The sequence below is a fragment of the Sander lucioperca genome, chromosome 17 (genome assembly GCF_008315115.2).
Source record: "Sander lucioperca isolate FBNREF2018 chromosome 17, SLUC_FBN_1.2, whole genome shotgun sequence".
In the NCBI taxonomy this organism is placed as follows: domain Eukaryota; kingdom Metazoa; phylum Chordata; class Actinopteri; order Perciformes; family Percidae; genus Sander; species Sander lucioperca.
Window position 1 is genome coordinate 30,390,665 of NC_050189.1, and position 11,516 is coordinate 30,402,180.

At 36.5% G+C, this 11,516-nt stretch overlaps 1 protein-coding gene across 3 annotated transcripts; it reads right to left on the reverse strand.

Annotated features, from left to right (window-relative positions):
- Window positions 1–2,457: 2,457 nt before the first annotated feature.
- LOC116043824 lies at window positions 2,458–10,858 on the reverse strand. 3 transcript variants are annotated; one of them, XM_031290790.2, is made up of 6 exons: window positions 10,764–10,858; window positions 9,405–9,452; window positions 4,767–5,776; window positions 4,449–4,604; window positions 4,115–4,207; window positions 2,458–2,871 (listed from the first exon to the last, which is right to left on the reverse strand). In XM_031290790.2, the coding sequence occupies exons 3-6, from the start codon at window positions 5,754–5,756 to the stop codon at window positions 2,563–2,565; spliced, it is 1,548 nt and encodes a 515-aa protein (XP_031146650.1). In that variant the 5' UTR covers window positions 5,757–5,776; window positions 9,405–9,452; window positions 10,764–10,858; the 3' UTR covers window positions 2,458–2,562. The 3 variants fall into 3 exon arrangements, with proteins under 3 accessions (XP_031146650.1, XP_031146659.1, XP_031146668.1); XM_031290799.2 differs by lacking the exon at window positions 10,764–10,858 and adding an exon at window positions 10,197–10,289; XM_031290808.2 differs by lacking the exons at window positions 9,405–9,452; window positions 10,764–10,858 and adding an exon at window positions 6,051–6,159.
- Window positions 10,859–11,516: the final 658 nt, after the last annotated feature.

An 11,516-nucleotide genomic window follows, 5' to 3' on the forward strand; every position in this document is an offset into this window, starting at 1 on the left:
CTTTTGTGCAGGATACAGTTGTTCCTCACTATTCTGAAATTCTAATTTTATTCAGCAGATATGCCACATTCTCTTTAAAGCAGCAGCACAGCAGACAGAAACATGCCTCATGTCACCACGGGGAAAGTATCCTGTCAAGCTAAGTGACAAAAGAACACGAACAGAACAGGAGGCTTCTCTGGCACATAAATGATGTAGTATATGGAGAATACACTGCCACTGCAAAGCTCAGAATTCAAATCCACAGCCCCAGCAGAGCCATAAAGAGTTGGATTTAGAATTATACTGTGATGGCTGATGGCCTATTAACCATGTGCAAATGCACATAATCTGCACAAACCTTTACCTGGCTCTAATTAACCTGCACTTGTCCCACATTGCCATTCTAGTTGAGATCTATCATTTAGTTTCCAAACATGAGAACAGACACATTTTTTATTTTTTTATATATATTATTTAATTTAGAGGCCACCAGCTGGCAACAGACAAAACGTGTGGTTTTAGTGGTACTGAGTAACATGAAATTAATATAATGAATGCATCATATGAAAATCCTGGCATGTTCTGTTATTTATTTTTACTCTACAGTTTAAGGTCAGTGGCTGATATAACAGTTCTAGCATGATGCACTGAAAAAAATGGTACTTTGGATCAACTTAAAAAAATTACTCTAATTTGTTACAGGTATTTCTTTTAGTTTTGCTCAAATTATATTTCTGATTTAGTCTAAATATACATTTTTATTTATTATGAATTAAAATATTTATTTATCCGAAGTTAAAGCTTTACATTCACACAATGTAAAAATATTATTTGTTATAAAGACCATAAACCATTATTTTACATTGTTCAAAATTAACTTTTCAATTTAGAAGAACTTAATATTACTATTACATCCAAGTATAATTTTTAGTTTAGAATAAACTAATTAAAACACTCTAATTTTGTTACAGGTAATTTTTTTAGCTCTTCTCAAGTTAAAGGTTTGATTCAGTTCAAACTATAACTTTTACATATACCTTAATATCATTTCTTTAGTCACAAGCAAAAACATTACTTAATGTAGATCAATATAGTAACATCTTATGCATTTTTACAACTTCAATTTTACCATGAACAAAACTAACTGCTATAATATAAAACTAGAACTTTGACTTCAGCTAAAACATGTTACACTCAATGCTTAAATGACTTTAAATAAAGACAAGAATATTCTCATGAAAAGATCTTTGTTTAATGGGATGTCTTTTAAATGTGCATCACCTTTTGTAAAATAAAAAATAAACCTGCAATGCATTTTTCAGCATGTTAAGCTAGCTGTTTCACACAATCACTTGAGGGAAAAAAAACCTGTATAGAATTAACCCTTGTGTTGTCTTCTGGTCGACCATGCACTTGTTGTCCTTCTGGGTCAAAGTTAACGTTTAACGTCTTTGTCCCTTTTGTAAAGCACTTTTTTTCTGTTTTTCTCACTTTTTGACATTTTCGATGCTATTTTTCACTAACTTATTGCCACTAGTTTTACACTTATTTTTGGAATACATGGTCAATACATGTCATTTACAGGAAATTATACCTAACTTTGAAATGATGAATTATTTTGACTAATATTAGAGGAACCTATGTTGATGGATAATCACAGATGTGGATCTTATAAAGTTTAGTCAACTTTTAAATCCATTTCAATTTTTTTTCAAATGCTATAAAATTGTTTTGGGTAATTTGGTTAAAAAAGAAACCCATATTTCTGATAAAGTTTTGAGAATGGGTCAAATTTGACCCGAGGACAACACAAGGGTTAAGTGAAATATGGTCTTTGAGAGTTTTTTTTTTACAACCATATGCAACCTTAATCACCTTTACAAAATCATGTAATGTAAACATGTAAAACTGGTTTGTTTATCTCATTTTAAACTTGAGATGTATTGTGTAACAATACTTTCTAACCGTGCTAAAACGTGGCAATCCATCGAGAAAAGGACTATAATGTATGAATGTCACATTATTTTGAACTATTACAAATAACAGGAGTTTTATAAGTAACAAGAGACCAAAACAAATTGAGAAAATACAGTTCAACTGCTGGTGGTGCAAACTATGAACAGCAGCAGTCATGTTCTCATAATTGCTGTGTAGTACCACGGTCCACATTAGCTTTTACTATTCTCTAAAACCCCACTAGGCTTCTGACACTTGAAAACAGATCGCAATCCTTTTGTCTTTTGTACCAGAAGACATTTTAGAAATTAACATTCACCACACAAAGTGATGTTTTCCATGCAAGTCTACTTTTTCCTTCACCGTTTACAGAACAAATTCTTAATTTCTCAATTTGTTGAACTTCTATTCTTTTTTTTTAACTTGACAACTCCACCAGAACCACACTGACAGCGTTATGTTACCAGACATAGGTAACATAAATTCTGTAAATGAAGTATGTGTCTCTTATTTACATTTAACAATGACCCCTTTTATTCTCCTGCAAGGTTTGTGAATACAAGCTAGAACACAGAACAAAAACATGCTGTATCCAAATGTCTGTTTCTTTGAATAAGCCATTCTTTAGAGCTTGACACTCAGACTGCACACTCTGCGTCTCATTGTCTTTGGTTCAATCTCCATGAAGATTTTCTGCAGCGCATCAAAAGTGTATTTGAGCTCACCTGGATAGCTCAAGTTTAGAGCGTAGATGAGGCCAAATAGCATGGCACATGCATGTGTAACTGATGGCAGCTTGTTAAGGACTTCCACACCTTCTATTACAACCCCAACATCCTGTGGTGGCTGGAGAGGATCCTCCTCCTCCCTTATAACAAACACTGCCATTGTACACCTCTCGAGCTCCGTTTCAGCTTGGTCCTTCTGAGCAACCTTATATAAAGACAAGAGATTTATTTTAAAAGTTATTCTGATTAAACCTTTGTGTGGTGCAACAATATAAAGAAATACCCATTTTTTTTTTTAAATCAAATTTGTAAATACAAATTAATTAAATTAATTGGGGATCTTTTGAAAATGTAATGACTTGCAAATTCCAGCAGATAGTAAATGGCAACTCCAAGTATTTTTCTCATAGCAAACATTTGACTTCATCACAAGTAAAGCATTAGTAGAAGTATTACTATTGCCTTCCAAAACATAACAAAAACATTAACAGTACATACTTCTAGGGTTGCACTATAATGACAACTGCCTTGTGCTTTCATATTTTCAATAGTTTCAGAATCTGTCCACAGCTTGATACCTTACACAATGCAATATTTGGAATGTCCAGGCTTCCATTGCTCTGTCTGCACTACTGCTCTGAAGAGAAATATTTTATGTAATATATTTTGTCTTTTTTGACCAGATTCTCTTCTATGTAGCTTGATGCGGCAAGGTTTTTTTTTTTTTTTATCTCTTACACTCATCTATGCTGAGAAAACAGGGATTCAATCAGTTCTGCTGAATTCATTCTTCCCTTAACACTCAGTAAGGGCACTTCAAATCAAACTGTAATAGGAATAAAATTAGAGGAATAAAAGTTACCAGCACATGCTTTATTTTAACAAGTTTAGAATTTTTTGGGATTTAAAAACACCCAAAAAGTTTGCACTCATAAATATCGAAAGACATTTCAAAATAAAAAAATTAAAAAATGCTGCTACTAACATCTAACGTTCAAATACTATACGTTGGATAATTTCTCATTGATAAACACCCTCAAAAGTAGTTATAATTTTTAAACAGTACATTACCATTGAAATCTTTACAATGTCAGCTCTACCTCCCACCAAATTTAAATTGACTCATAGCGCCACCGTTTGTTGTGGGGGAGGCTAGCTACGCTAAACTGGATAGCCACCTAGCAGACGGGTTGATTTTTGTTTTGGAAAGGGGAATAAATGTATTATGTCCTTCAAACCTCGCCAGGTAACGAGTATCAATATCACACATGATCTAGGTACAACATTTAACCATTACTAGCCCAAAATCCACAGAACCAGCCTGAAAATGAATTAAAAAAAAAATAAAATGATTGTATGCAACTCTACGAAGCATAGCTGTGTAGTTGTCGCACCTGTTCGACTTTTGTTTATCTTGTCCAAAGTGATTATTGCATATGACTACTTACCAGATACTCCTTGATAAGTTTGTCCACATCCTCCCCAAGGTACACAATAAGAGACTTCAGCAGGCACTCTCTCTTTACATTTACCTCAAGACTCTAGATGAGAGCACAAACAGTAAAAAATCATGCCGTTCAGTTTTACAACTTGATTGAAGATGCAACTGCCACACAATGCACATGGGTTCTTTGGTTAACAGTAATTGTTATTTACAAATGCTTTGAGTAAACCAGTTAAAAAGTCAGTCAAACTCAGAAGAGAAGCATGGCACATCTTCCAAAGTGTATTCTAACTCTACAAATTTGATTTGATGTACTGAGCGAGTACATACATACATACCTGATCCAAAACTCTCAGTATGTTCCGGGTCTTCTCTCTGACAGCTCCTCCCTTGTTTCTGATGATATCAATCATCTTGCTGTGGTGCTTGTCCAAGGAAGCCAGGAACCGCGGTTGAAGGGGAACAGTTGTAATCCTCATGAATTCAGCATTGATCTTAAAAAAAAAAAATAGCACATTACAAGATGTGGTGTGTAAGATCTTATTTTGACATCTAGGGCCTAAACATGCATTATGGCTCATTAGCAGATTTCTAATGGTAGGGGAGAATATTATAGAACAGAACTATTGCAATGGATTTACAAAAAAGTTACTTACCTCATCCATTGAGAACAATGCGGGCCATCTGACTTTTAAGTCCTCCACTCCTAATTCCTTCTCCACAATTTCATGTCTCCGCAGTGAAAAAGTCTTGGCCATTTTGTCCTTTATCAGTGCACGGTTGTTTCGTTTCATCACCTCACTTAGAAGTAACAGTCTCTCGTTTTCCAACTTGTCTGGGGTCTCTCCAGTTGGAATGTCAGGTATGTGGTTGGCTTCTCCTCTCTTAGGTCTCTTTACTTTTTTTGCTGGCAATGCATCCTCTGGAGCTTTGGACTTAAGTGAATTTGCAAGTAATTCAGAACACCCAATGCCCTTTAGCTGAGTTCGGTAGTTGCCCATTTTGGTCTTCAACCGCTGCTTCCACCCGTAACAACCGTTGTATGAACCAGGTTCAGAGAGGCATGGATGCTTCTTGATTAGTGCTTCGGCAACGTCACTGAAGTCAGAATCTGTTGGGTAGGCCTTGTACTTGAATATCTCTTCAGCTACCTTTTCCAGAATATCAGATTTTGTTTTTGAACTATGTGTCAACCTTGTCATGTTTGACCTATACACCACATTCCCCTTCTCTAACTGCAGTTCAGTGTCATAGGAGAACGTTGGTATCGGAAACTCTCTTGGCCACATCTGAGTTCTTATAGAGACAGAGCTGGAGGGTGTGGAAAGGAGCTCTGTGTCATCTGATTGAGTTGACAAATCATCACAGACAGTAAGATTAAGTCCTTGGCTGCAATCATCAGTTATTGGGATGACCTTGACAGTTGCCAAATCCTCAAGTTCAGCAGTAGATGTCAAGTTCACTAACGCATCTCCAAAGTCTCTGTCTTGGTACTGCAGTCTGAAATTCCCATTTAACCCACACACTTTCCGGACTTCATCCATAAGCTGCTCCATTGTCTCTGGAATTCCATCAGGCAGAATTAGCTTCCTGGTGTCATCAGGATTCAAAACAACTCGCAACTTGGCTGGCCTTTTCACTGTCATGTCCGCCCATCAAAAAGAATCTAGTAAAAACAAGAATAAAAAAAACATTAGTATTAGTTGTATGGTCCATAACTTTCATCTAATTACTCATCAACAATTTTATGATTAACAATCCCCCTTATCAATATTATAGTGATAGAAGTTTTACACTTTCTGAAATTCCCATAAATTTGTGTCAAAAGTTAAACTGCTATGGCCTTTAAGCAGTGTCTTTTTTACATTATGAGAGGACAGCAAAAGAAAGAAGCAAGGCATTCTCAAACATTTCCAATCCTACATTCATTCATATTCAACCTTATGCATGTATGTATCTCTTCAGAGAGATGAGGCGCCGTCCATCAACCATGTAGTGAGCCAGAGGGTAGGGATCTGTCAGTTCATGCACCCCAACAAGCCTTAGTTCCCTAGCTGTAGATGTAGATGTGACCAAGTCATAAGCTCTGTAATGTTCCAGGTACCAGGCATCCCATTTTTTGACAATGAAAATTAGTCTCTCCTGTAGAACAATCATATGAACTATTTCCCAGAACTCTGGAAGTCCAGCCAGCGACCCATGGGCTACCACCATTCCAATCTTGTAGTTGAAGCCATCATAGGATGCACTTTTTGCAAGGTTCACAGTGTCCACATGTTGATGTCTTTGCTTTACTGCCAATGCAATGTCCTCATTAATAACATCAAGGGGAAGTGTTGAAACATCAGTCACCTCCAAAGATGGCTTAAAAAATCTACACATGTGCAGATTATATGCAGTCTGAAATTGGTGCCTTTGAGCTAATGAATACAGTACATTTTTGTAACAATTTGTATGACGAATTACTCTTTTAAAGAAGCTATGTTTTGCTTCAAATCTCATAGTCCATAGTGCTACAAGGGGTCCGAAATGGCGTATTAACCCTGGATAATGCTCCAAGTAATGATGTTTGGGCCGAATTCTTTGATCAGGGAAAACTTCTTGGAATACCGTCCTGTGTTCAGATATCTTGAAGTCAAGATAACAAATAGAGTCCTCCGTGTGAAAAGGTGCAACAACCAGTTCCACAATGTCCTTTAATTCACAGAGGACTTGCCAGGCTGGTTCGTTTGAAGGAACTCTGGTCCCGATGAAGAAAGGAAGAAACCTCAACAGGCTCCAATTCTCGTGTGCATTTCCTCCAATTGTTGTCTTTGCCGCGTAGGTGAGGGGCACAAAATGGGGACGGTTTGTCTTATCAGTCCACTTAAATGGAAATGTTGTTATTGCTTCATTTAAATTGGCTAATGTGAAATATTTTTGAAATTAACACAGTAAGACAAAGAGCAATCTCAACAGGGATAATTCCTTCAAACAGATCATGAGCTATATCTGGGGGGAAACTCTGCGTCACACTGAAATATGACAGATTTTCTGACAGCACACACTTCCTTTTTACACCAAAATGACTAGACAGTGAATTTTCTTCAGTAACTTTAAGATGAGCAGTATGGATATCCTTGCTTCTTACACAAAATGCTCCGGACTTGACTTCTGTTGTTTGAATGTCTACATTTTCTGCTGTACAAAATCTGCAAACATATTTACCTGCAAAACTTTCCACAAAACCTGCAATACCATGGGCTCCGAGATTGTCTGCTACTACACAATGAACAAAGCCTTTCAGAGATTTCCCCAACTTGGCAATGAATAGTCCTTGTTGTTCTAATATAATAAGATCATCTACTAAGGGCTTCAAAACACTCTCAAATCCATAGCACTTAACATCCTCACTATGAATAAGTGCAGCTAAATATATATTAGAAAGCGATGAGTGACAACTAGCAGGCAAGTTCCCCAATGCCCAATATACACCACAAATTTTATGTTTTTTTCTGGAGGTACCAAGGGGATTACATATTTCAAAATCATCTACATATAAAATAAGTGAAATAGCACACTCCTTTGACAACGGCAAATTTTCTCTGTAATTAATACCATCATAAAAAGACTTATACCAAATGTTATCAGATTGAATTTGATATGAAGATTTTAAATTAGTTGCTTTGTCCAAAAAAGTTTCACAACTTAGAATCTGCTGTAAAGATTTTAGAATAGAGATATACTGAAATGATTTTTTGTTTTGGTAGTCAAGCACAAATTCTACAGATTCTACAATATTAAAATGTTTTTTGTAGTAAGTCTTTCGCTTCCAGGCAGTGGAAAGAGGGCCACGGCCACTACAAGAAGTAGTGATTGGATTTGACTTACAGAGAGTAGATGCTAGGTCTTGCAGAATAGTTTCATCTACTTGACAGTTACCATTCTGTAAGTGCTGAGCTAAGGTTTGATGGATAAGAGGGACCGAAGCAGTGCCTATTAAATAGTCAAACTCTTGCAAAAGTTCATCAACAGCCAAGATAAATATGTTCTAGCTTTAGTAAAAGGGAGGCAACTTTGAGCTCAACATTACATGTCAAGTCATTTAAATCCTGCACATCAAAACTGGAATCACCCAAGTCATCTGTACTTAATTCATCTAAGGGCTCAGTACCAACAATATCAATCTGGATACTGCTACAATGACTTTCAGCAGAAAGATTTACGCTTGACTCCTTTTTCTCAACTACTTCAGGCTTTAGGTCAGTTTCAGAACAATCCTTATGATTTCTGCTTCTGTGAGTTCGGAACAAACCATAAACATTTGTTTTGTAGGAACACCCCTGAAACACACAAACTACTGTTTCATGTTTTTTCAGGTGCTCCGCTATATGTTGAAAATAATCTTTTAAATTTGAATGTTGATTGCAACTGCATAAAAGACATTTAAATGTGGTAAGTTCCGTTTTTGAGGATTGCTGATGACATCTTGACAAGTGGCTCAAAAGTGCATTCCAAGTCTTGCAGGTACATGGACAGTTGAAAGAGATGCAGTGATAGGAATGGTGACGTCCATAATGTCTGTGTTCAAGCTTATAATGTTTAAGTAGCTCAGATCTTCGTGAAACAGATGTACCACAGTCTTTGCATTTCCACATTCATCAGAAGACTAGGAAAGAAAGAAAAGTAGACCCACCTTACCAATGTGCCACTTAATACAGTTTGCATGATGCAGAATGGTACATTTGCATGCAGTTTATATAAACAGTTGTGTTTTTGTCATTTACTTCAGCAGGAAAGCAACGCCTTTTTAAAGCAACAGATATTTCATTTTACTAGTTCATGGTGGTAGAGGTATCATTACTTGTCACCATATACCTCTACAACTGATCACACTATCCAGAAATATGTCCCTACTTTGCAATTATTCAAAAGCTGTAATACGTGAATAGGTTTATACAGTATGAAACACAATAAACTGATGTTCTTACAATTACTGCAATCATTTAAATCAATTGAAAGGTTACTTAAACTGCATGAAATGACTTACTATTTATTTAATAGTTTATTGCCTGGTCAAATGAACTTACAGTAAGGTGGGTAACTTTGTGATATTTGTTTTGACTAGAGATGTGACGAGACACTTTCATACTGCCATTCACTATATTATAAATGTAACTAAAGCAATTTTAAATTACTAATACATATTACATTAGTATATTGAAATATATTAGGCTATCAGCTGCATCTCTATTTTGGGTTTTTAATTCGTAATTGAACATACATGCAAATGTTCACTTAATTCCGGGACTTACCGAATTCAGTAATGGCTAAAATTGTGACCTTTTCAGGAAACAGCAAACCTGTAAAGACAAAGAAAAAGGCGAGATTTCACATTTAGTTTTACATGGGGATATTAGCATTATCCATTATTGTCACTAAAAACTATCAATTAAATCAGAAATATTAGCGGTATTGTATACAGACATAGAATTAAACAAATTCCTTTTTAATCAGTACTCATGGAAGAGCAAGAGGACCAAAGTTATGATATCCCTCAAAGTAAAACTGTAAATCTGGATTAAAAAGTCTCTATGGCACAGAAAACGGTCACCTATTAATCCCTCTGTTGCTAAACTGAACAGATGCACAGGTAGCGATGTGCAGAGCACTTCTTTAAGTGTCATTAATCACTAAAACTAGTTAATTAAAAGTTGTTCAGTGCTTGAGCGGAGCTCCGACTGCGAATTCCAACTCATTGAACTGAAATACTCCCGTTTATAATTCTGGACGTTTTTTTTCCATCGACTTTTAAAAGAAAATTGACCAGGGTGCATTTTATCAGACATGAAGCCGACACGTTAAATTGCTGTCGGATTAACACAAACAGACCACGAGCTGTGGCTGTGTATCTGCGGTGGATTAAAGACAAGGCGGGCAGGCAAACGTCTGTGACCACAGTCAAACTAACGTTACATTTTTATTTGTTAAATACACTTTTTTAGTAATTTGTTCTTTAGTATTTTACTCCGAAGGTTTATGCCACTTACAGTAACATGCATTTAAGCTGTCAAATGCGACAAAATGTCGACGTTGACGAGTTTTACCTTCTTCGCCTCACTGTGCTCTGCTGCCAGCTCTGTGTGTACGGCGTGTGCGAGCCGCTGTTGTGTCGAAGTCTGTTCCACCGTCGAATAGTATTTCCCTCCTGTTTAAATGCATATAGACACAACTGTGATTAGCGATAAGGTGGTTCAAATTCAGGTATTGTTAGGGGAAACATATCGACGGGGGAATAGTATTCCACATACAGCTTAATTTATGGTAGCGGCGGTGTTCCGGTCGTGAGGTGCACACCTCCCCGCCCTCAGTAAAAACACGTTTAGAGACCAGAACAGGCCCTCTCCTACTTTTTAAGCACGATTTAAATACGAGCATTATCATACTACCATTATTTTTTTCACACAGATGCAACAAACGAATCTCCCTGTGCATGTGTAAAGAATGCAAATAACTTCGTTTAGCTAACGTTACCTAGCTAGCTAGCTAGTGTTAGCTAAACATGTGCGCAAATTACAAAAGCAGTTGTAAAGTAGTTGCCCTTCCTTCCACTAACTTTAAATGAACATGGAAAACAAACGCTACCATTAAAACAACACAATAAGACTTCTTACCTTGTTTAAACGAGTTTCCTTGAAAAAAACCAAACGACGTCTTCATCGAAGCGAGGTAATGGCGGACAGTAGCAAAACTCAGAATGATGCGAGGTCATGGCCATGGGGTTACGCATAGGGGTTACGTAGGTCACATGACATGAAAACCTCTGGTTTAAAGTGAAAATATAATTTAAGTACAATTGTTGCTTTTAATTTTTTCTATGGGGAGTGTTATCTGCTTTTATGCAAACGGAAATAAACAGGTTTATCCTAGAAACCATGATTTTCAACTAGACTAACATAAAAATGCACTTTAAATAAATGACATAGTGGTTTCACTTTTTTCAGTGTGTTTTAAATGTGCTTGGCTTAACAGGCGACTGTGTGGGGAAAACAATACAAATGCCCAAATTGTTTGGCAATGAAAGGGGATGGCATGAATTTGATGCAAAGTGTAGCTGATTGGCTTTTCCACACTGCAATATGATTGGCTGTTTGCCATGTACTGTTGTCGTCATTTGCCTGTAGCTAAAAAAAGACTGGGGTCACCATGAACGATGTGGATTATCTTCCACAGCACAAATTTTAAGTCTACATTTTGAAGGAAAAGAAAATCCAATTAAACATCTTGGTAACCACCAGCCACTGTGAATATTGTAGTTTTACACCAAAACACTGGTAAAAATAATCAGATTTGAACACAGTGGTTCTCTAGAAAACATGTCTAACTGCTTACCACCTGACGGTAATTGGGAGTGGATGGTAATTGGT

Coding starts and splice junctions, on each gene's coding strand:
- LOC116043824 (XM_031290790.2), bottom strand. CDS start 5,756: ATGACAGTGAAAAGGCCAGCCAAGTTGCGAGTTGTTTTGAATCCTGAT. Junction 4,208..4,448: donor TACTGAGAGTTTTGGATCAG/GTATGTATGTAT, acceptor GCTCTCATCTAG/AGTCTTGAGGTAAATGTAAA. Junction 2,872..4,114: donor AACTTATCAAGGAGTATCTG/GTAAGTAGTCAT, acceptor TCTTTATATAAG/GTTGCTCAGAAGGACCAAGC.